General features: G+C 55.7%; 1 protein-coding gene across 7 annotated transcripts in view; it reads left to right on the forward strand.

The window, feature by feature from the left end:
* The window catches only part of LOC133357131 (connector enhancer of kinase suppressor of ras 2-like), a 51,489-nt gene extending 27,925 nt beyond the window's left edge, over window positions 1–23,564 (forward strand). For all 7 annotated transcript variants that reach the window (XM_061574928.1, XM_061574929.1, XM_061574927.1 and 4 more), the window contains 13 exons: window positions 430–533; window positions 1,828–1,862; window positions 3,068–3,113; window positions 10,355–10,405; window positions 11,082–11,130; window positions 13,130–13,296; window positions 14,731–14,804; window positions 16,536–16,607; window positions 17,929–17,990; window positions 18,903–18,994; window positions 19,534–20,230; window positions 21,190–21,374; window positions 22,005–23,564. In XM_061574928.1, the coding sequence (XP_061430912.1) occupies window positions 430–533; window positions 1,828–1,862; window positions 3,068–3,113; window positions 10,355–10,405; window positions 11,082–11,130; window positions 13,130–13,296; window positions 14,731–14,804; window positions 16,536–16,607; window positions 17,929–17,990; window positions 18,903–18,994; window positions 19,534–20,230; window positions 21,190–21,374; window positions 22,005–22,217 (1,847 nt within the window). In that variant the 3' untranslated portion in view covers window positions 22,218–23,564. The remainder of the gene's footprint in view (window positions 1–429; window positions 534–1,827; window positions 1,863–3,067; window positions 3,114–10,354; window positions 10,406–11,081; window positions 11,131–13,129; window positions 13,297–14,730; window positions 14,805–16,535; window positions 16,608–17,928; window positions 17,991–18,902; window positions 18,995–19,533; window positions 20,231–21,189; window positions 21,375–22,004) is intronic.
* Window positions 23,565–25,004: the final 1,440 nt, after the last annotated feature.

A 25,004-nucleotide genomic window follows, 5' to 3' on the forward strand; every position in this document is an offset into this window, starting at 1 on the left:
GATTTGCTAGAATAGTGAAGCCATCCACCTGCTTCCGGTCTTAAATATAGCAGGACGACGTCATCACTGTGAACCCATCATGATTAACATTGGTCGCGAAAGCCTACGTATTAAAGCTGTTGTTATTGTTTCAAATACTTTCAGGTTAAATTGAAGGGCAAAAATTCGTTTAGCTGTCTGCGGGGCGTCGCTTCTTCCGGAACATTAAGTCAGGGCCGGCCGTTGGTGGTCGTGCAACGTGGAATTCACTGGGGGGCAGGAGGGGGAGCATCGGCAAACCGCGCCACCTCCCGCACCTCCGCCCCCCAGCCCAGCTCAGTTAGCCTCGGCGAAGGCGCGGTGTGAATTTAAACTAAGACGAGGTGAGATCGCGCCGATGACGTAATGCCCCAGCGCGCACTGACAGCGCTTGATGCCTTCTGTTGCCAGGAGCTTCAGACGGCACGAGACCCGGGCCCGCGGAACGCCACGGCGTGGTCGCCCCGGGCCTAGCGTCGGAGGCGTCCGTCGGCCCTGAAGGGCGAGGAACGGCGGTGGGTACTTTCAGGACCGAACCCAAAACTTGACCGTCGTGGGTTTTTCACCGACGCCGCACCGACCGGCGCGGCGATGTTTGGTCACGTGTGCACGTACGTACGTTTGCCTTCTTCCGCGCCGCACGTGGCCAGCCGTGCTGATCGGAGATGCCGGCGGGAAGGACAACGAACGAAATGCAAAAAGCAGTTCTACAGAAATTAGTGTTTCGAAATGAGTTTTCGAGTCACCCCCACGAGCCGTAAGGTGTGGGGAGGTCCACATCCAGCAGTGGATTGACAAACGCCTCTGCTTGTACGTGCTTGCACCACAAGCATTGCACAAGCGCCGTGGTGATGTCACCGCCACTTAGTGGTTGACGGCGGTTGTTATTTGATGCAATGGGGAGGTCTGCACCTTGTATTTGAAAATTATTCTCTTGTTCCACTGCTCCACTTTTCAATTCCCTCTTCCCATCGTTGTCATCATCTCTTTCCGCTGGAGCTCTTATTATTCTGAAAATATCACGACGTTTCGATCGCAACACAAACAATCGTCATCAGATGCTGCGATCAAAAGTCGTGATGTTTTAATTATTTTTTCTATCCACGTGGCTTTACCGAAAAACCCAAAGAATATGAATACCTGCAGTCACGAAAGCTTTAAGTCAAGATTCTTAAAGTAATCATAATAATAACCTTCATTCGATTCAAGAAACGTGCAATCACTCTTATCTTTCACAAACTTTTATTGTGCCGTTTGTCACTGGGTTTGGGCCATCGGGCCTATATATAATTACACAGGAAGGCCACAGTGAGTCTCGTAGACTCTTTTACAGCAGGGTTCTGCTTCATGGGGGACGGGGGGCGACAATTGCCGTGTCGCTTCCGATTGAGTGACTTGCGGTGTGGTTCTTCAAACTTGAAGAATCGGTGGTGGCCGACACACATCGGCCGACTCTTTTGAAATAGCATAGTTCCGTTTTATTTCTATATATATAAATATTATTTGATGATTTGCTTACCTTTCCTATACTTTTCACTCCTGTCCTGTTTTTGTATTGCCTGTTGTAAATGTTCTGACCCCTTGCCCCTCATCTGGACGTCTGTAAAAAAGAGCTTCATGGTTCATCGAATTCCTCCTGCAGTATAAATATATATTCTGATTCTGACTTCACAAGGTCCCTGACGTACCAAAGTGAAACAGGCCGTGCGTAGCATTTCTACGGTTAACGCACCCGTGGTTGAGAAACTGTACTTAAAATATATAATTATTCTTTTCTAAATGCAATGTTTCCTGTTTCGTGTGTGGCAGGATGAAACTGCCGGAGCTGACAACGATCGTTCAGTGTGAGTAAACCACATGATGCCATCGTGCCAGACATCGCATGTGTGTACACGTACGTTGAACTTCTTTGGCACCGCATTGTAGCAATCGTAGGTGCGGGGGACAGACATCAAACATTGCTTTTCCTTTCTCCGTAGATTGCTTCCATTCACGTTTACATGACACGTGGTAGCTACCAACAATAAACTAAACTCAAACAATGTTTTATTTGACCAGGTAAGGCCCATTGAGCTCAGGAGCGACCTTGCTGTCGCAAGTGACACCCCAACGAGAAGTGACTTAACGCATGGACATCTGTAGCAGCCAAAATTACTTCTAAACGCGCGGCGTCCATTCTAAACGTGGGAGGGGAAAAAAAACGGAGGACCTGGAGAAAAATCCACGCGACCACGGTGGGGGGGGGGGAGAGAGAGAGAGACACACCGCAAACTCCACCGGGGACGGGATGGAGCTCATTTTCGTGTCGCACTCAACGGCGTGTGGCCTTTCCTTTGCGGTTTCTGCGACGAGTGTGCGGTGGTGGTGGCGGAGTCGTCGTCGCTGTCTGTGCGGCGGTGGCGACGGCAACGTGGAAGTTCCCGCATTTTTGCCCGGAGAGGAAACGAGAGCCGATGGGGTGTCGAATTACTCTAAAACCCACATTCTTTTGCAGAATAAAATAGTTCCCTTTATGATTACATTTGTTATTATTTTACAGTACCGTGCTTTTGAGACTTAGGGGGAACTGCTGTTGGGTGCTACTTGTTGCGAGCGAATGAGCTGCCTTGACATGGCTCGTGTGAGTTTCCCCCCTCAAGCCCCCCCCCCCCCAACACAGACAATGATCCCCCCCGTATAGCCTCAACATACTTTTGGGGCAAGTGCTGTTAGCGAGCACCTACGAAGGCCGGCTTGTCCCGGTCTCCTTCCCGAGTGGCGACGTTTACACACCGTAGCAAATTCCATTTTTTGGCCAAGTCGACCTAGGAGGAGGCCCAGGTCCGGTTCATACAATAGCCACTGGTGTTGGCCGTGAGCGCGAATGGAATTCGGGTTGCCGGGTTTGTGGCGGAGCGCAGCGCGCTAACCGCTACGCTACCGCTACCTCGCACGCACGCACACAACACGCGCGGCGCTCGCACGCATTGCAAACATAAAGGCTTGATGGCTTCCTGTCTTGGCTCGAACAACCTGAATACCGGCTTGTCCTCGTTTGTTTGTTTTACAGGTCACGGCAAAACGCGGAGAGAACACCGAAGACACCGGCGGCAGCGGTGAGTCGGGCCAATCTCTGGTGAAACAGTGTGATCGAAAATAAGAAGTGATGATGACGCATTTTTAGTTTTTTTAAAGAAAGTTCACGTATTTTCTGTGGTGGAAACTGGCCAGCGGACGGCTCACCGGTACGCCGCACCGGCAACGTCTCCGTGCTCGCGGCGTTCGCTGCGGGGTTGCCTCTCCGTTTGTTTGCGCGACACCATTTGGCCAATCGTTTTCCCTTTTTTCGGCGACGCGCGGACAAATTCCCCCCGGAATTGACGTTCTGTGTGTGTGCGCGTTTGTGTGAGCGTGTGCGTCAGCGGAGCGGTAGCGTCTCGGTCAGCGCTACGCTGCGCTAGGAACCCGGCCACGCGAGCTCGGTTTCCGCTCGCGGCCAACACAACGGTGGCGATTATCTGAACCGGTCCTGGGCTTCCCCTAGGCCGACTCAACCTCAAATGAGTACCTGGGTGCGGTGTGTAAACATCGCCATTAGGGGAGACAAAGGTGGCCGGGCGTGGTGCTGGCCACCCACCCCCTCGCGTGCCGTACCGGCCTTCATAGGTGCTGCTCGCTAACGGCACTTGCCCCTACAGTCTGTTGAGGCTAGACGGGGGGTCTTTGTCTTTGTGAGCGCGTGTGAGAGACACTGGTCCGTGAATCTCCACCCATGCCGCCACCCACCCACCCACCACCTTCCCCTTGCTCTGCTCCGCTGTGAGACCCTTGGACACGTGGGAAAAAGAGCTTCATAGCTCATCGGATTCACTCCTCCAGTCCAAATGAAGATTCTGGATCCCTTGGAGACGCGGAGCGATCGCTTTAACAACGCTCGCTCTCACCCTCCCCCTTGCTGAGAGAGTCAGAGGAGCAGTGGGGTATTTATAAACGGGTCACTGTATATTGCTCATATAACTATTTTATTGATCACGTTATGTGCACGTAAACACTTGTAGACTACCGCTGTAAAAACGATATAGCTGTTTTTTTCGTAGAAACGAGCTGGCCGCAAATGGTTGCCCAATTAAAGTGGCTTATCATCGTGTGGAAATATATAGCAGCCAAATACTCTAAAACGCATGTTTCTAAGTGTGGAGGGAAAAACCGGCGGACCCGGAGAAAAATCCACGCTACCACAGGCAGAGAAAGACACGCAAACTCCCAATATACAGCAGCATGCGTCAGGGTTGGGATCGAACCCACGACCTCCTGCACACCAGGTGAGGTAGTTAACATCTCCCAGCCACCGTGACATCCAAGATAGTGGTAGCTCCCACTCTCCAGACAGCGCGAGGCAGCACACCTGATAGCGGTGTTGGCATTACAAAGAGAGGATGCAGGAGGTGTGGTGTGGGAGGGAGGGTTGGCGTGGAATTGCAGGGCTTGGCTGTAAAAGACCGCTGTGTTACCCGCAAACCGGTTGGTGTCTCCGGGGCTTTTATTGCGGCGGCAAGGTGCAGGGGCACAGATCAGCCAGCGGCGTCCAGAGTTCAGCAGGCCCCGTGCGTCGGCATTCGATTGAAAGCCGGGGGGCCGTAAAAATACCTGTTTGACGAAAATATCACCGCAGCCCAACGAGCGGGCAAAGTCCACCTCTTGACCACCAAAGCGAGAGAACTCCCAGGGTAGGGAAGCTGTCGCACCCCACCCACTCCCCCCCCCCCCGACCACTACGATGTACCGCGGCGAGCCCCAGGGGCTTGTGAGCAAGCGCTCGACCTCCGCTGCAACGTTCCGCGACCCGTCGTGGGCGAGTGGCGAGGGCGGTCTCCCGTTCCGCGATCTCGTGACGAGGCTCCGCGGCTGAGGGTGCGAACGCGACGTCGTCATCGTCGTCGTAGTCGTCGTCGTTGTTGTCTTCGGTGAAGAAGAGGAAGACGACTCGGCTTCAGAATGTACAGCCTCCGCGAGCATCACGTCAGCCAGGTTTGTGTTGCCTTTCGCGACCGCCCGACCGGCCATGTGCGTGCGTGTCTGTGGGGGTCATGTAGCCCCCACATGCCCAGCCACCGCATACCCAAGCAGCTTCTGTTGAGCTGGATAGAGGGTGCTAAGTGGGTGCGGCACAGGCTAGAGAAGAGATGGACTGAGGTTGTTCGGGAGGATGCGGAGCTGAGTGGACTTTCCGAAGACCGGTACCAGCGGCCTCTTTGGAGGAGGTTCTTGAAGCACGCTCCTGGGCAGTTGGACGCAGTCGGCCTTTAACAACAGCGGTGGGTAGAGGAGTGATGCTCACAACAACGAGCGGAGCGCCGGGCAGCTAACATGCGACAAGTTGGCACAGTAGGGGGCACAGCTGATGCATCTGCCCAGTCATCTTGGTCAACCCATGGCACCTGCTGGGTCTGTCCCGTGACCTATCACGTGGCCTCAAAGTGTACCTAGCCCGGCACAAGTGCCGTGGTGGCATCACCGCCACTTAGTGGCGAATGGCGGCTGCTGTAGCTGTTGTCGTGTGATGCTGGTGCATCCCCCCCCCTCCGTTTGTTTTCGCCAGTTTTATTTCCCGTGTGATTTCCCGTGACTGAACGGATGTTTAGGATAAGTGCAGGCGGTCTCCGGCTTACGACGACCCGCGTTTTACGACGTTTGCTATCATGCCGCCGTGGATCGATTCACGACGCAGCTTCCCGAAGTTGCTCCGAACACATTTTTTCGAGCGGAGAGAGTTCGCTCCCTACCGATGTGACTTGGGGTTAAGCGTTTTTGTTATTTTTCGAGTGTTTGCGTTGATGTTCACCTATTACACTCTGTACGATACGGCCGATGAAAGGAAGAAGAAGATAAAACACATTGGCAAGTGACGTTTCGAACTGTCTATCGGAAAATACGATCCGATTCACTCTGATGACGATCCGATTTGTACGACGATGGGATTTCCAGGAACGCATTAGCACGGCTGGCTACGTACGGTGCGAAAGAAGTTCAACATACGTACGTGACGTCGTGAAAGCGAGGACCCGCACTGCACCGCAATGCGGTTTCCTCTTCAAGTAGTTTCGCCGTAATTTTTTAGTTTTTCAATATTTCATTTTTCTGCGTCCTCCTTCAACCCCCTCCACCCCTCCGCAACCCCCCCACCCCCCGCCAGCCCCCACCGGGGTCACCGTTGCTAAAGAGCCAGAGCTCAATGCGGCCCCCACCCCCCGGGTGAACAAAATAAATAAATAAAACACACCCAATTTTTGTTTGGGTCCATAATCGTTACAATTACAGAGCGTTCGCAATGAACGCTCCGTTTATTGATCCACTGCTGGATGAAGGCTTGCCCCCCCCCCCTCCCGTGCCACGTCGGTCGTGGTGTTTGTCTGACCATATGACCATACTTCACCACATTGGCCGGTGTTGGTTGATGAAGGAAGGGGAAGTGGTTGGAGGGTGGTGGGGGGGGGTGGGGTTGGGGATGGGGGCCGGCCAGATCCAGATATCGCTCACCACCGACGTTAATCGTGGCCTGGAATCGAACTCGGGCTTCCGAGTCCAAGGCGCTCTGCGTGAAAGTTCATGTGCAGCGCTGCGCGTTTGCGGTTTTTCGCGCGTAATGGCCACGTGAACGTTGCACCCTTTTAACAACACCGCTGTCGTTCCGCACGCCATCGCCTTCAAATGAGTACTTATTGTGGCGTGTAAACGTAGCCACTAGGGAGACGAAGGCGGACGGGCATGGTGCTTGGCCATCCCACCCCCCTCGTGTGCCGTGCCGGCCTTCGTAGGTGCTGCTCGCTAACAGCACTTGCCCCAAGAGTCCGTTAAGGCTACACGAGGAAGAACTTTATCTTGGTCATAGCCTAGAGTTGCCACCTGCCCGGGGTTAACCGGGTCGGTCCAGTCCGGCAATCGGCGGAGTCATCGGAGTTCATGTGGCGGCAGCAGCAGCAGGAATCGAGCTGTAACCGGGATCCGGTGGTTTATAGCGTTGGACTTTATCGCGGTAAACTGCATGGTGTCGATAGGCCGAGGCTGAAGCAGAGCTATGTCTGGGGTTAGGTTTGCGGGGACAGGTGGCGGGCCCAGTCGCTCGCCGGCCGTTAGAAAGGGAGCGGACCCCGGACAGATGCGATCGCAGAGGGCGCGGTGCGTGAACCGTGGCGGTCGTGACGGCTGGGCCAGGAACGACGGAATCCATGAACCTCCCAAGGGACGCTGCGGGCAGGGCGGGGAACCCAACATTTCAGATTTTTTTGTATAAATAAAGCCCTCCGTTAATTACAGCAACAAAAGATTCAGTATATTTTTCTCAGGTCGATTTTAATAACGTAGACAGTCGAACTCCTCTTAACGACCACACCTGTTAACGAATAATCGCTTAACAATGGTCCTCCACGGAGCACAATGTATAGTGTAGTGTATAGTGTAGTGTAGTGCCTCCATAGAACCCAATGTGTTCGCTTACCGACCATTCCCCTGTTAACGACGGGCTGTTGTAGGCACAGCAAATATGAACTAACGCATCGATTAATCGCGTTTCTATTAATATTTCGTGTTTATAATGTTGTTGTTATCTTTATTTAATAATATCCATTGTTCAAATATTATAAAAATACACTTTTTAGGGTGAAAAAGGGGAACTTCCAATGCTATCGGAACGCATCAAGCCTTTCACGTGCATTTGCTGTACTCGCCTAACGACCACATCGCTTAACGACCGGTTTCTTGGAACCAAAAACTTTCGAGGGGTTCCGCTGTGCAATTTTGGGGGGTTTTTAAGTTAGGGGGGCGAGGGGGCGATCACCCACATTGGCCCCCACCACTCCCCTTAGCCGCCTCCTCCCTCGGAGCCGCCGGCCGGACTGAACTTTGAACTCTGGGAGTGCTCTGCAGAAAGGGGAGGCCATTGAGCAACACGAAAACCCCAGGGCTCACAGAATGGCAGGAAGCTCCACTGCAGTGCACCTTTGGGGGTTCTCCTCGGGGGGAGGGGGGGGTTTGTCACCCCACTCCAAAGAGGAAGGAGGCCAGGCCGTGACCTCTGCTGTGTGTCTGTGTGTGTGTCTGTGTGTGTGTCTGTGTGTGTGTCTGTGTGTGTGTCTGTGTGTGTGATTGTGTGTGTGTGTCTGTGTGTGTGTCTGTGTGTGTCTGTGTGTGTGTCTGTGTGTGTGATTGTGTGTGTGTTTGTGTGTGTGTCTGTGTGTGTGTCTGTGTGTGTGTCTGTGTGTGTGTCTGTGTGTGTGTCTGTGTGTGTGTTTGTGTGTGTGTCTGTGTGTGTGTCTGTGTGTGTGTCTGTGTGTGTGATTGTGTGTGTGTTTGTGTGTGTGTTTGTGTGTGTGTCTGTGTGTGTGTCTGTGTGTGTGATTGTGTGTGTGTGGGGGGCGGTAGTGTTGCAAACAAAAAACATGCTCTGATAATGTTCGGTGCATTGTCTTTGAAACGGATTGGTCCTAACCAGAGACCGGGCGCAACACAAGCGTCCGTCATTCATTTTATTTTTCTACCTACGTGACTTTACCGAAAGAACCAAAGAGTATGGATTCCTGCATTTCACGAAAGCTTCAAATCAAGAAAAGAATGCATATATTATCAAAGCACGTTTTTTTTGTTTGCGTGTTCACCACAAAGTACCGTGTGTGGTTAACGCAGACAGGATTCCGTGAAACCGGTTTCTGTTTGGAGTTTTAACATCTTACCATTTGTTTTAATTTGCCAGAAAAGGTAAAAACCTATTCTTTTATTTTGATACAGGCAAGAAACGTCACATGCCTCGTCCGTTAGCCTGCGCGACGTCCCTTTCAAAGGACTCTCGCTCCACTCGTTCTCTGCAAAATTGACGTTTTTTTTTGTCGTCCGTCATCCCTCGGTGCTGCTGCTACAGCGGCCACCGCCGCCACCGCAAATCTCTCCGTGTGGTAACGGCCGGCCCATCGGCTGAACGGGAACGCGCGCCGTCCGCGCAAGCAAATCAAATATAAACATAACCTCTTTCGCGAACCCCGCTTTGTATGCGTGCATGTGTCGAGCTTTCGCACTGCCAACCGTGCTTATCGGGAGGTGCGGTGGGGCGGGTGGGGGGTTAAGGACAAGAAACTAAACACAACAACAAGCAGTTCTGAAGACATGAGCTTTCAATCCGGATGATTTAAAAGTGCCACAACCTCCCAGTGGCTTGCCCCGAGCCCAGCTCGTGGGCCAGGCCACCGCAGCGGTTCGCTCGCTCTGGGGGGCGGGGGGAGGCACGCGCTCGGAGCACCCACCCACACACCCACACACCCACCTACCCACACACCCACCTACCCACACAGCCACCCACCCACACACCCACCTACCCACACACCCACCCACCCACACACCCACCTACCCACACCCACACCCACCCACACACACCCACACACACACACACCCACCCGCCCACACACCCACCCACACACACACCCACCCACACACACACACCCACCCACACACCCACCCACCCACCCACCCACACACCCACGTACCCACCCACCCACACATACACACCCCCATGGGGGCGGGTGAGAGAGCCGGATATTGTCGCGGTGATTTGACCGCTGCCGCCGCCCGTTGACACTGCGCTGCAAGTGGCGCCGTGCGGAGCCCCGCGCGTGTGCCGATGTGCTGTGCCGCGGAGCCGTCGTCGTCGCCGCGGGTTTCGGTGGAACGGCCGAGGGGTGTGAGCGCCGGGGAGCGTTCGTGCGGCTGTCTGGCCGTGCCGCATGCCCGTTCCGCGTGAGTACGCGGCAGCAGAGCATCGCGAAGTGCCCGTGCAGTTTTTTTTACATTTCCCCTCGTTGCGTCACGGTGTGAGTTGTTGGCGCTCGTTTCTCTTTGCTTCGGTGCAGCACTTTTTTTCTTACTTTTGTCATGTTGGTGACGTGCCCGCCCCCAGCCACCACCAGCCACCCACCACCACCAGGTCACTCTTGCAAATGAGACTCCTCCTCTATCCTGGTCTCTTTGAGAGTTGTTCTCACCTTGCTGAGCAAAGTCAACCCGCCTCGTAGCGTGCAGAGCAACAGTATATAACACCCCCCCCTACCCCCCGATTAGCACGGCTGGCCACGTACTGTGCGAAAGAAGTTCAGCATGCAGTCGTGCAAAGCCAAACGCAGAGCTGCTGTGTTATTACCAGCCAAATGCGGATCGAACGCTGGGTAAAGTCTGATTACCGTGTGGCTGTGCTGGTAATCTCTCCCCACTCCCAGCTGGCCTTAGTGCCGGCTCAACGCGGCGATGGTCGGTTGCGATTGCAAATGGTTTACTTTTTGTCGTTGCGTTTTTGTTGTTGTTGCGCTTTCTTCCGCAGGAAATCTTGCCCTCGGTCCTGCGGCCTCTCTCTGGAACCGCCGAAGCCTTTGTAAGAAAGCTCGCCGCCCATCGGTCGTCGTCGTCGTGGTCGTCGTCATCATCGTCGTCGTCGTCGTCGTCGTCGTCATCATTATTCTTCATCTTCATCATCGTCGTCGCCATCATCATCGTCATCATCATCGCTGTCATCATCGTCGTCATCATCGTCGTTGCCATCATCGTCATCATCATCATTATTCTTCATCGTCATCATCATCGTCGCCATCATCGTTGTCGTCACCGTCATCGTTGTCATCACCGTCATCGTCGTTCTTCATCATCGTCATCATCATCGTCATCATCATCGTCATGATGATTTTTATTCACGGCCAAAGCCTCGGATTGGAATGCGACCGAATGCGGCTCAGGCTCTTCAGTGATCGTGAAGAGTAACATTGCTCGAGATGAAATTACACGTCAATGAAAGCCACGTGGAAATGTTATTTTCGCTGCTATTGTTGTTGTTGCTGCTATTGTTGTTGCTGCGGCTGTTGTTGCTGCTATTGTTGTTGTTGTTGCTGCTATTGTTGTTACTGCGGCTGTTGTTGCTGCGGCTGTTGTTGTTGCTGCTATTGCTGCTGTTGCGAAAATACCGCTCGGTAGATTTTAGCCAAAAACGCGCCCTCTCTGTTGTCGGTGAAAGCGCATCGTGGTTTATAACCTTTTTTGTTGTTGTTGTGTCGCAGGCTGCCAACAATGTTCACATGAGGAACAAGAACCACATCAAGGGAAAAGGTGAGCGTGGATGTATGTACGCATGTGTGTACACGGACTCCTCAACTTACGAACGAGTTAGGTTTCAGAGGTCTGTTCGTAAGTCGATTTGTTCGTAAGTCCAACTTTACTCCTGTCGATTGCAAACACATTGTACGGCGTGTACACAAATGGCTTTAAAAGTTGTACAATCTTCTGTAGATGTACATGCCACTGGTTCTCCACGTTCTGCAGATGTAGATGCCACCACCGCCATCTATTGCGCGGCGGTTGAACGTACGACTCTCGGCCCGAACAGGCGACTGGACATACGGGTTTGTTCGTATCTCTGAAAGTTCGTAAGTAGAGGAGTCCCTGTATGTTGAACTTCTTCCACCGCTATACGTAGCCGACCGTGCTAATCGGAGGTGCCATGTTGTTAACGCACGCTTTGCAATTACGTTGCGAAGTGACCGATAGGGGAGCGCGGGGGTCGGAGGGCGCGACGCGTCGGTGAATGACATCGGCAGGACGCGCATCGTGGCTGGCAGGGACGGTGGCCGATGTTGGGAAATAACGCGCCGGAGTTACAGCCAGGGTGGATTGGGGCGCCATGGTGGCGAGATGTTAACTACCTCGCCTGGTGTGCAGGAGGTCGTGGGTTCGATCCCGACCCTGACGCCTGCTCTCTCTCCCCGTGTTCGTGTGGGTTTTTCTCCGGGTCCTGCGATTTGTATCTCCCCGCCACGTTTAGGATCGGCGTCACGCGTTTCAGAGTATTTGGCTGCCACCAGCGAAAGTGCCCCGGCGAACAGTTCAACATCGCGTGTGACGGATGCGACTTTTAGAAAGCACAACTCTCCCACCCCCCCCCCACGACCGCCCCCTCCACCCCCCCGTGGCACCCCCTCCTTCCCCATCATTTCCCCAACACACCTTCCTGTGCGCAAAAACATCATCATCCTCCTCCTCGCTTGTCGACAAGCCCTCGCGAGCAAGCCAGCTCAACGTTTCGCGTCGAGCTTGGCTGCTCGCGCCTTCCGTCGCGCAAGGAGGCGAAGGCGCAGCCCCTGCAATTTCCCCCGCTCGCGGCCACCGCCGGCCAGAGGGAGCTCTGGTGGCAAAGCCCCCGCCGAGGTTGTTTGGTCCCAACGTTGGACAGGCGGTCGGTCCTTGGATGAGGTGGGAGTGACCCGCGCGACCTGCCGATTGACCGGCTGCGGTGTTCACGCTTGGATGCTGCTGGGTGCGGTGGGGTCCGGGGGTAGGGGTGGTGTGGGCAGGGGGGGCGGGCTGTGAAGAAACTCGCCCCGTTGTTTCCAACAACCAAGCCCTTTGGAACCGCAAGGGTATTGTGTGATCGCCGTCGCCGTTTCACCGCGGTACCAGGTTGTCTCGGTCGCCCGGGCCGCACAGTAACGTGGCGGTACTATTGTTTAGGCCGGTTTTTTTTTTATCTTGGTTTTTTTTAGGTGGAAAGAAAAAAAACGAGCTGTGTGTTGTTGTTGTGAACTTGCTGACCCCTGTGCTCATACTGGACATCTGTGGATCGAATTCCTTCTGCAGTATTAATAAAGATTCTTATTTTGCATATGTTCAGATTAACATAATCCACGCTATGTCGGTTAACTGTGACTAACCCAACTGGTAATATGTACTGCATATTCTCAGATTAAAATGATCTGTTGCATGTTGATTAACTGTGACTAACCCAGCAGGTAATAGGAACTGCATGGTCTCATATTAACATGACGCAGTGCAATTTATGTGATTACATTAACCACCTGATAGGCTCACAGTGATGACATCAACTGGCTGGCACTTTTCGTTTACGTGACGGACCTTAAACTAATTGGCTGTGTCGCGCGGTGGAGGCGGATTTAACGACGCATTTATATTCAACGCGATATAACCCCCCCCCCCCCCCCCCCCACAAAAAAAAACAATCAACCCCTTCGTGATGGATATTGGTCTCGCCAGCCTACCGCGTGTTAAACCAATTCTGATCCCACCGTTTGTCGTCGTCGTGTAAACCGGCCAGCCACCAAGATGAGCAGGCGCCGCATTTCCTGCAAGGACCTCGGGGCGGGCGACCTGGAGGGCTGGGTGTGGAAAAAGAAGCAGATCAAGAGCTTCTTCAAGCCGTCCTGGAACAGGTTCTGGTTCGTGCTGCAGCGGTCGTCCGTCTACTGGTACACGCACCGCAACGTGAGTCGTCCGCGAGTCCGTGAGTCCGCGAGTCCGTGAGTTCGCGAGTCCGCGCGCGTAGGCAACCGTGCCAGGCGAGGTAGTTGTTGATCAGGCGAGGTGGTTGTTGACCAGGCGAGATAGTTGTTGACCAGGCGAGATAGTTGTTGACCAGGCGAGGCGGTTGTTGACCAGGCGAGGTGGTTGTTGACCAGGCGAGATAGTTGTTGACCAGGCGACGTAGTTGTTGACCAGGCGAGATGGTTGTTGACCAGGCGAGATAGTTGTTGACCAGGCGAGATAGTTGTTGACCAGGCGAGGTAGTTGTTGAACAGGCGAGATAGTTGTTGACCAGGCGAGGTAGTTGTTGACCAGGCGAGGTAGTTGTTGACCAGGCGAGGTAGTTGTTGACCAGGCGAGGTAGTTGTTGACTAGGCGAGATGGTTGTTGACCAGGCGAGGTAGTTGTTGACCAGGTGAGGTAGTTGTTGACCAGTCGAGTTGGTTGTTGACCAGTCGAGTTGGTTGTTGACCAGTCGAGGTGGTTGTTGACCAGGCGAGATAGTTGTTGACCAGGCGAGGTAGTTGTTGACCAGGCGAGGTAGTTGTTGACCAGGCGAGATAGTTGTTGACCAGGCAAGCTAGTTGTTGACCAGGCGAGGTGGTTGTTGACCAGGCGAGGCGGTTGTTGACCAGGCGATGTAGTTGTTGACCAGGCGAGATAGTTGCTGACCAGGCGAGATAGTTGACCAGGCGAGATAGTTGTTGACCAGGCGAGATAGTTGTTGACCAGGCGAGATAGTTGTTGACCAGGCGAGGTAGTTGTTGACCAGGCGAGATAGTTGACCAGGCGAGATAGTTGTTGACCAGTCGATATAGTTGTTGACCAGTTGAGATAGTTGTTGACCGGGCGAGGTAGTTGTTGACCAGGCGAGATAGTTGTTGACCAGGCGAGGTAGTTGTTGACAGGGCAAGGCGTTTGTTGACCAGGCGAGATAGTTGTTGAACAGTCTAGATGGTTGTTGACCAGGCCAGGTAGTTGACATCTCGCCACCGTTGCATTGACCCTTCGGGTTTGCCACCTGACCCACTGTAGACCAAAACCCTGGGTTGCGTTTCTTGGCACGAAGGCGGTTAGCGTACCTGTGCGCGACGTACGTAGCCAACCGTGCTAATCGGAGGTGCCGGTGGCGGGGGGACAATGAACTCAACGCAAAAAGTAGTTCTACAGAAATGAGTCTTTTCAATCTTGGATGATTTAAAAGTGCGTAGCTCCCAGTCGGCTTCCTCACATCGAAAGGAAGAGCGTTCCAGACGGCGTCTGAAAGCGCTCGCGACGCCGCGGCCGGTCTTTGTTCGCCGTGGCGGTTTACGCCCCTCGACGTTCGCGCGCGGCGAGCGCTCTCGGTGCGTGACGAGTGAATCGCCGTCGCGTCTTGCGCTCTTGTCTTGGCAGGACCTGAAGGCCGACGGGTACGTCAACCTGCAGGGCTTCAAGGTCGAGCGGGCGTTGGAGAGCCGCAAGAAGTTGTGAGTGCCCCGAGCGAGGGTCGCGTGCCGGGTCGAGCGATGCACAAGTCGGGCGGACCAGGGCCGCTTCTCGCTTAAAGACGCCAAATCCCAGGGAGAAAAATAACAAAAGAAAAAAAAAGTCAGTCTCATCTCACCGGTGCCACGTGGTTGTAACGAGCAGTGCCCAGCTCTTCTCACGCAGCCGATAGTCCCGTCCGGGATGTGGAGTTCTTTCCAGCGAGTCCTCGTTTAGCACGATAAAGTTCGGCGAGATGAAATGTATTGCCGCTACGACGGACACACCACGCGGTGAGGTGGCGGGACAGGAGACTTTGAGCGTACGCCGCTGCTGCGTTTTCGTATCGCTCCGCTCAGCCACGCGGCTCAAGAAAGTAGTTCGTCGTCGTTCGCTCACGTTGTAGTGGCCCGCGCGTTCCACGTTATAACGGTGCACGTTCTACATTACAACGGTACATGTGCTCCACGTTGTAACGGCTCACGCGTTGCGCGTTGTGCGCACAAGTTTTCTCGAACGGGGAGATCCGCATTGCAGCGTAAACCCGGCGTACTGGGAATGGCGCCCACGCTCTAAGAAGCGAGGGCCCACGTACCATCGCGCCTATACCTCGGCCGCCCCCCCCCCCCCCTCGCACTCGTAACGCCGATGCAGCCGTCCGATGTTTCGCGACGGGTCTGCTCGCGGGGGCCGCACTCGAAGAGTTTGAGCGGCGGCGGCGACTGCATCAGATAGCGGTGAGGTTTTCCCCGCATCCGGAGGAAGCGGAGAGAGAGAGCGCGCGCGTGCGCGGTGCGATCGGGAGTTGGATACGAACGGAAAACACGGCAACGGTCGATCGGCGCGGCAATCTGCGCAGGTGACCGTTACCGGCGGTCAAGACTCGACTGCTATTTTGAACTATTTTTCATTTTACCAACTTGACCTGTTTTTTTTAAAGAAACGACCTGGCCGTAATTGATAGCGCAACAAAGTGGCTGACCACGTGGAAATTTACAGCAGCTAAGCACTCTAAACGCACGTCGATTCTAAATGTGTAGGGAAAAACTGAAGGCAAATCCACGCGGCCACAGGGAGAGAGAGAGAGAGGCACGCAAACTCCAAATATACAACAGGCGTCAGGTCAGGATCGAACCCACAACCTCCTGTATACCAGGCGAGGTAGTTAACATCTCCTAGCCGTCGTGATGATGATAAGAGAGAGACACGCAAACTCCAAATATACAGCAGGCGTCAGGGTCGGGATTGATCTCACGACCTCCTGTATACCATGCGAGGTAGTTAACATCTCCTAGCCGTCGTGATGATGATAAGAGAGAGACACGCAAACTCCAAATATACAGCAGGCGTCAGGGTCAGGATTGATCTCACGACCTCCTGTATACCAGGCGAGGTAGTTAACATCTCCTAGCCGTCGTGATGATGATGAGAGAGAGACACGCAAACTCCAAATATACAGCAGGCGTCAGGGTCGGGATTGATCTCACGACCTCCTGTATACCAGGCGAGGTAGTTAACATCTCCTAGCCACCCGCGGCAGTTGTGAAGGAGGGAAACCCGCCGGAGGGAGTGCGTCCGCCCGCGGAGACAGAGCAGTGCCACCTGCATCGCGTCGCACGGATTTCTCCGTCGCGGGAGTCGCGAGAGGTGTACGACGGCTTGGGGAGGGAGGGAAGCCCTCGTCCGGCAGCGGATTGATCGCGACTGTGCTCCTCCCTCCCCTGTCCGCGCAGTGCATTCAAGGCCACCCACCCGAGCATCATGCCCCTGTACTTCGCCACCGACAGCGCCGAGGATATGTACAGGTGAAGTCGGGTGGAGACGTTGGAGGTCGCCACCTGTCCTGGTTTTACCCAGGATCCCCCCCCCCCCCCCCCCCGTTCGGCAGGCAGCTGCTCTCCTTGGCAAAAGCTTTGAGGTCTTCCCCAGTGGCGTTAAACACCCTCGTTTTCTGCCATTTGCAGAAGAGTAGCAGTAATGGCACGACACTCACTCTAGACAACATGTAGTGTCTTGGTGAGTGGATCTGTGGATGGGTGAGTGAGTGGGTCTGTTGATGGTTGAGTGAGTGAGTCTGGATGGTTGAGTGTGTGGGTCAGTGGATGGTTGAGTGAGTGAGTCTGTGGATGGAGGGGTGAGTGAGTGGGGGAATGAACGATTTTGTGAGTGAATGTGCGAGTGGGCGAGTGAGTGAGTCAGTGCATGGGTGGGCGAGTTGTGAGTGGGTGAGATGTTATAAAGTCAAATGTTTTGTCAGTTGCGTAACAATATGTTTCATAAACCTCTCGAGACAATGCCTTTGCATGCAGTTTCTCCCCTCTCTCTTCTGGTATTGCAAAATATTCGTCTTCACGTGATGTGTCTCTTGGCTTCTTGGGAGCGACTCACGACCACGCGTGACGATGGGTTCGTTTGGTTGCACTCGAGTCTATATTTTGAGGAACAAAAAATATCAACCCTCAACATTTTACAAACAACGCATCGGTGCCTGCAAACCGAGTGTTTCTGAAACAAGTCAGGAAAAAAAATCCTGCGTGCGTACGAAACGCGTGGCGCTTTCTCCTTGTCCTCCCGTCTTCGGCGTTATTTGATGAGCAGAACACAAGGCAGCGGGGGCAGCTGACAGGGCTTTTCAAAATCGTCCTCTGCCCCTCTGGATTACGCCTCCCAATTTCTGGGAAACCCTTGGCAGCGATTTGGCCGGTTTTCTGCCCCGCGGATTCTTTGCGGCAACAACGGCGCTCCGCTAAAGTTCCCTTCAAATTGGAACGACTTGTACGTGTATATGTTGAACTTCTTCCGCACCGTACGCAGCCAACCGTGCTGGTCTAGTTTTTGTTTAGTTTATTTTTTTACGAGAGCTACCGTGGTCCGCCCGCTACCGGAGAGACACCCACGACATACGGACGGACACGTGGGGATAAGTCCCTGCGAAGAGCAGCACAACCTTGTATGGCGTTTCTAACCATTTTTGGTGACGACCCAAGCGTCTCTTGCAATATGAGCCTCTATCCCCTGGTCCCCCACCTTGGTTACACACCAACCAACCTGAGCACCTGAAATCCTCCCAGCCCCCCCCCGCCCAGGTAGGCTCGGCAGTAACGGCCGCCGTGCTCTTTCCCCCAGGTGGATCGAGAAGCTCCGCATCGTGGCCATCGCCAGCCCGTCCACGGAGAGGCAGGACCAAGGTGGGCGCAGGATCACGTGGGCGGGGGGTGGAAGGGTGTGAGCTAGGGTGGGTGGAGTTGGGTGGGTAGGTGGATGGGTGGGTGGATGGGTGAGTGGAGTTGGTTGGTGGATGGGTGAGTGGGTGGGTGGGTGAGTGGGTGAGTAGGTGGGTGAGTGGGTGGGTGGGTGAGTAGGTGGGTGGGTGAGTGGGTAGGTGGATGGGTGGATGGGTAGGTGGATGGGTGGGTGGGTGGAATTGGTTGGTGGATGGGTGAGTGGGGGTGGGTTGGTCGGTGGGTGGATTGGTGGGTGATTGGGTGGGTGAGTGGGTGAGTGAGTGGGTGAGTGGGTGGGTGAGTGGGTGGGTGGGTGAGTGGGTGGGTGGGTGAATAGGTGGGTGGCAGTGAGGGTCTCCATCAGTTGCGGGGAGGGGGTGGGGGCGTGCCTGTGTAAGAGACATTCAACCAGCATCCTTGGAGGTCCTGGGTTGAACCCCGGGAAAGGGCATCTTTTAAAAGTCTGGGTCGTGGAAGTAGCTCCATTGCAAGCGTGGGCTTTGAGCTCTACACCCTGGGGGTAACCTTGGACTTTAAGAACCTTTGACAACCTTGGTTCGAACCCTGGGGTAGGGTGTCATTTACATGGCTGGGTCATGGAGCCAACAGCTTTGCAAGCCTGAGTTTGAGTCCTGCATCTGGATATCCCTCAGGACATTAAATGCATATTTTTGAGAGCCTGGGTTCAAGCCCTGGGACAGGTCGTCTCTTGAAATGGCGGCTCATCGAGCCCAGCACCTGGGTGTATCTGATGGCTTTAAGCCAGTGCCTTCGGAGGGCCTGGGTTCGAGCCCTGGGACAGGCGATCTCTAATGGCGTTGCGGCGCTGTGTCCAAATGGCCCGGCGCGTCCTCTCCCGATGACTCGTGCACACAGCCGCGGACGTGAGCGAGAGCGAGGACGACTCCGAGGAGGGCTCTGCCTACGGCTCCCTCCGCAGCTCCTCCTCCGTTCTGCGCGCCCCCTCCGTACGTAGACGCACGTACGCGTCTGTCTGTACCTCCGTCTGTCCGTGCGTCTGTCTGTGCGCGTGCGTTAATCGAGGTTGTTGGGTTAGGTCGCGTAAATATAAACGTGTCGTTAAACCCGCCACCACCCGACACGGCCAATTGGTAAGGTTTGTCACGAAACACAAAACGTGCCAATTTGTTACTGGTACAGCACACCGGTGTGCTGGAGAGTAAAACCACACGCCATGGCACAAGTGCGGTGGCTATGTCAACGCCACTTGGTGGTGAACGCCGGTTGTTATGTTATGCCTGTAACCTCGATCCCTGGACTGGGAACCTCTCCCTCACTGAGGGCCCTGCTGGGTTTCACGACTCCTTTGCAGGAGGGCCCTGCCCAAGCATTTGCTGTGTGGGGCCGGGGGGGGGGGGGAGCGACGATTTCCATCGAGCCAATCCCGTGTGGAAATGTGCGATTAAAACACAAACGTGTACTGCCCCTTCCCCCCCCCACGCTGCCCCCCTCCTCCCCCACTGCCCCCCCCCTCTTGCCCGCACAGCTGCCCGTGCTCAATATGCCCACGGGCCCCGTCAAGTTCCGGCACCCGTCGTGCGAGAGGCTGTGCCCCCTAGCATCCCCGGCGCCCAGCCTCTCCTGCCAGCAGCTGCAGTGGGATTCGCCGCCAGCTGCCCCAGCCGGCAACGTCACCACCACAGGCACCGCCACCACCGGCACCGCCGTGGCCCTGCGTTCCCCGGCCGCCGACCGCCGCTCACTCGCCGTTTCCCCGACGCCGTCGTTCCTCCGCCGCTCCTGGCAGGCGCTCTTCGGCGGCCACTGTGAACCGGAGCTCGCCGGCGTGGGGGCCGGCGCCACGCAGAACGACCACGCCGGCGGCGGCGGCCCCAGCGACGAGCAGAAGCGGCAGCGGCAGCAGCAGCGGCAGCAGGGCCACGCGCGGTCAGCTAGCGACGCGGAGCCGACGCCGAAGGCGGGCGCCGGGCGGACGGACGACGACGAAGGCGGAGAGAGGCCGATCGGCGCCCGCCGGAATTCCTGGCAGGGCCACGGGCCGGGGGCGGCCGCGGGGGCCGGGGTCGCCCGCGGGCGGCCGGAGATCGACGCCGTGGCGGGCGGAGGAGGAGGCTGGAGGGTGGGCTCGCTGCCGGATCTTCAGTCGCGGCATTCCGCGGCGTCGCGCGACGGAGGACGCCGATCGTGCGCCGCCGAGGTCGCGTCGCCGGTCGGGGACGAAGGTGAGCGGAGCCCCGGGCGGCCGCGATGGAGCGGCACGGCAGGGGGAGGTTAGGAGGGTGGGGTGGTGGAGCCCCCTGGTGAACATTGCCTCGGTGACAGGCGCACCGCGACCCGCTCGGCAATGGACAGAATCGGAATCTTTATTTAGACTGCAGTGCGAGTGGTTCGACAGGCTACAACGGCATGAAGGCAAACGTGTCCCAGCCCTGCGATTGGAGGACGGCTGGTTGCACCCACTCTGTGCTCCGCCGCACGTGAGCTGCCGATCGCGTTGCCGGGTGCCGGTAGCTCGTTCGCCGCCCGCGGCAAATTCCTCGCGAGAAACTCGGCAGCAGGGCCCCAAAAGCAGAATCTCGAGGATTTCCTCGGCGAGGCTGCGCGGAAAAACGGAACTGGAGTCGAACCCAGGGCCCCTCCCCCCCCCCCCCCTCTCGCTGTGGTCAACGCTGATCCCCGCCGGTATTCACGCCACGGTGGCGAGATGTTAGTTACCTCACCTGGTATACAGGAGGTCGTGGGTTTGACCCCAACCCCCGACGCCTGTTGTATATTTCGAGTTTGCATGTTCTCTCTTCCCGTGGTAGCGTCGACTTTCACCGGGTCCTCTGGTTTTTCCCTCCACGTTTAGAATCAACAATGCGCGTGCAGAGTATTTGGCCACTATAAATGTCCATGTGATGATAAGCCACTTCCTTGAGCTATCATTTGCGATAGCCAGGTCGCTTCTGAAATAGAGCTGCATAGCTCAGTTGGCCTTAACCGCTAAAATGAAAATAGTAACAAAAATGGTTTTATAGTTTTCAATCAAAGTCAAATTAATTATTTCATAATGCGAGCCACTTGTAGACTGAGCGCTACAAAGTTCCACGAAGTTCAGTGGGCCTTACCTGCCCACCCCTTCTCCCGCCCGCCCTCCCGCACCCCCTACACCCTCCCCTCGCCACGTGCCCCTCACCAGTGGCGGGCGACGACAGCTGGGACGAGCTGTACCACTCGCTGTCGCGGGCGCACCTTTTCCCGCACGGCGCCGAGCGCAAGGAGCGCAGCGCCAGCCAGCTGCGGCAGTCCTTCACTCGCCGCTGCCGCAACCCCGACATCAACCAGAGGCTGCTGAGGCTGCAGGCGCTGCACCGCACGCTGCAGGTCAGAGGGGGGCCCGCATCCCGTGCCCCATGCCCGTGTCCCACATCCCGCGTCCCGTGCCCACGTTCCGTGTCCCCCGTGCCCATGTCCTGTGCCCACGTCCTGTGCCTGCGCCTGCTCGTCAATTAAATCGCGGGGCTTTGCCATCCGATGCCGTGAGCCGGATTTTATGTTGGGCTAGGCCAGCGGTCGGCAACCTTGCGGCACCATCTCGTGTTCACCACGTGGCATTGCGGCTCTTGAGATATTGAAGAAAAATGGCTCTTTTTGTTATTTTGGTTGTCAAGTCCTGGGTTAGGCCCACGCGGCGCTCATGGTTGTCGCTAAGCCCCCTCCGCTGCGCGACGAGGTTGGTGCGACGAGGTTGGTGCGACGAGGTTGGTGCGTCGCACCGAATTGTGACCGGTAAAGTGCCTCGGATTGTTGCCGTGGTGACGGCGGCCGTCGCGGCGGGTTGTGTCGGTTCCTGATGCTCGTGCGGTGGTGTTGATGCTTGTGGTTGTGGGTGGCGATGGGCGGCGGTGGCGGTCATGGTGATGTTTGTGATGGTGGCGGTGATGCTCGCGGTTGAGATTGACTGTGGCGGTCGTTACGTCCACTGCTGCTGCTCCTGCTGTGGCGTCGGTGCAGGCCCGGGAGGCGGAGCTGCGCACGATCGAGACGCTGCTGAGCGCGGGCGCGGAGATGAGCGCCGGCGGCTTCCGCGAGTGGAAGGAGCAGCACGGGGAGCACATCCTGTCGCCGGAGCCCGCCGACACGGCCAACTGGCTCAGCGTCATCGAGGGCCAGACGCGGCCTACCTCCCCCGGGCCTTCGCGGACCATCACCGAGACGGAAATCTAGACTGCTCCGTCGGCCGTGTGCCGCGTGCCACGCGCTGGCACCCTCCCGTCCGATGCTGCGGCTTTCGACACATGTGTATATATTTGTTTGTCCGTGCGTACGCATCGTACCGCGCAGGGACAGCTTCTACTGGGAGGGAGGGGAGCGGCGGTCGGATAAGTGGCGTTGTGCTGTATGACGAGAACCCCCTCCTTGAAGCGGCTCAGCGGATGTGCGGCATCCAGGTGAATAACGGACAACGCCCGCCCCCCCGTAATGTGTCCATTTGGAGTTTGGACATCTTAAGCACCTCCTGTATTTTATGCTGGAAAAAGGGTGGAGCCTTTTTTTTTCTTTTTTCAATTTTTAAACCATTCAATTAATGAAAGTCGCGAACAATTCAGTCCATCTGGTATTCACGCCTGGCGCTCTTGCCGCGTGGGGCACTCGCAAAAACAGGCCGCTGCCGTGTTTCCGCACCTCCCAATAGCACGGTTGGTTGGCCATGTACGGTGTGAAAGAAGTTCAACCTACGTATGTACGTTTAACAGATGTAGGCTGCAGTAGTGGAGGGGAGCGATGCTGCTGCTGCTACTGCTGCTGCGTGTGGGCGATCCCGGTGGAGTAATTTGCAGTGTAATCTTTTTATTTGGGGGGGGCGGGGGGCGGGAAGCATTTGCCAAATTTGGACTGTCACGCCGGGACACTCAACGAATGACGTAGCGCGACCTTTAGCGTCCATCTGTACGGTCAACACACACACACCGCGCGGTTCACCGGCGGCGGCCCACCGGATTCGAGCCGCGTCACCGCCGCCACCAGCAACGATCGAGGAGCGGCGCGACTCCCGGACTCGACGCGGCGTCGCTGGCGCGGCGACGCGCGAAGAATGTTGTCGTCCGTCTCAAATCACGGACTGGGCGGTGGGACGACGATGACGACGATGACGACGATGACGACGGCGCCGCTCTACGACGACTGGCGGCGTCGTCTCAACGCGACGCGCCTCGCCGCTGTCGGCGGAAGGAAGGGGGGGGACAGCTCCAGAGCTGTTGTTGCTGTGAAGCCTTTTGAAAATGTTTTTATTGTATTATTATTCATATTTACCATCGGATCTTCCGTATTCAGGTTGCCGTCGCCACTGATAAATTCAAGCCTCGAGCACGATGTACCGTTGTTTTTTTGTTTATGTTTTTGTTCTTTGGAGAGACTGCACTGAGAATTGTTTTTGCTGTTTGCGTGCCGAGGTTTTTTTGATGCGCGTTGGTGACTTGCTTCGCCGCCTCTAAGAAGTCGTTCTTAGAACGTCAAAAAAAATAAGACTCCATCCATCTCGACGATTTCGTGGCAAATGTTTTATTGCAATTTTTATTTTTAAAATCCCCCCATTGATTTTATCCCCAATTGTGCTGTCGACATCGCGCCACGTGACAAAGAAAACATTCAGACCTCTCTCGCGGAGCCGTGTTCGAAAACGGGGCCCCGCTGAAGCGGATGTCAAGGAGCTACCGCTCAATGTCCCTTCAAGTAGGCCTCTGGTCCGTGCAGCAGAGGGCAGCACTTTCCAACTGTGCCACTGAGCAGTGAAATGTTCATCACACGATGGTCAAACCGATATTTAGGTTTTTTTGTACATATATAGTTTTTTAGAGCTGCCATTTACCAAGTGTTAATATTGTAACGAAAATTCAATTCGGTTGATTTTATTTCTCGCGCCCCCATCGTTGACCAGGCTAAAAGGCCGCCATCGGCTCGCTACGCCCGAGAACGCGGGTCGACCGCGGGCGACTGCCCCGGGGTTCGAACCCAGAATCCCGGCGGCTAAAGGCTCGGCGCTCTGACCTCAGACCTCCGATGCAGCCGGCCGCCTCTCTTCCACTGGACAAATCTCACCGTGCACTCGGCAAACCCACGCAGGCCCTTTGCAGGACTTGCGGCGTGGCCGTCCCCTCTCACCTTAGGTGCTCAATCGAGCCGCAATAAGGTCCAAGCGTCTTCCACTTGAGGAGGAGGAGTGCAGAACGCCACGCTGTTCGTTCGAAATCCGCGGGTGGGTGACGTAACGAACCTCTCTGTGGGTTTTATTTATGAAATGTGTTCCTTCGAAACGTTGCCCCCCCCCTGCTCCCCCCCCTGCTCCCCCCCCCCCCCTCGTGCATCGTTGTAGGATCTTCGCAAGATTTCGCAGCAGCGGGAGCAGCTGATGAATCTCTCGTGAAGCCAATGAAGACGAGAATTGTGTTCGATGCTTCGGCCCCGGGGGGTTGGGGGGAGGAGGGGCGGGGGAGGGGGCAATCCGTTTCGTAAAAAAAGATTTTGGTCGTCATCACCGCGAGCTCTCAACTGGTCCTTGAATAAAGGGGATTTAACTGTGCGATCATCGGCGTGTGTAATCTCAATGGCAAACTCCTCGTGGATTAGAGCCGAGGCAGGGCCGTTACTTTGTAAGCTGAAGGTGGAGCCCCACACACATTGCTCACGCAGCTACTCGTGAAAGTAGAAGGAGCTGTACCCCCCCCCCCCCCCCCAAGACGTTGTTTGGCCTACTCTTCCACGCTGGCGCCGACGTCCGTCTCGGAAAAGTTGGGAGTACCCACGGTTTACCCCACCACTGGAAACTGTCCACAGCCATTTGTGTTTGGGCGTTGACACGGCCCTGTCCGAAGCGCATCAGCCGCTCGTTGCAGAAGTTGGCCGTTCGACTGTCCTGGTGAATACCCGTCACGGTGAATGCCGCACGAGCATTCATCGTCACGGTGGACGTTAAAGATACCGCGACGTCATTCGAAGAAGAGTCGGCCGCTGTGT

This window comes from Lethenteron reissneri, chromosome 56 (assembly GCF_015708825.2).
Source record: "Lethenteron reissneri isolate LAM-NWPU_2019-01 chromosome 56, ASM1570882v1, whole genome shotgun sequence".
Classification (NCBI taxonomy): Eukaryota; Metazoa; Chordata; class Hyperoartia; order Petromyzontiformes; family Petromyzontidae; genus Lethenteron; species Lethenteron reissneri.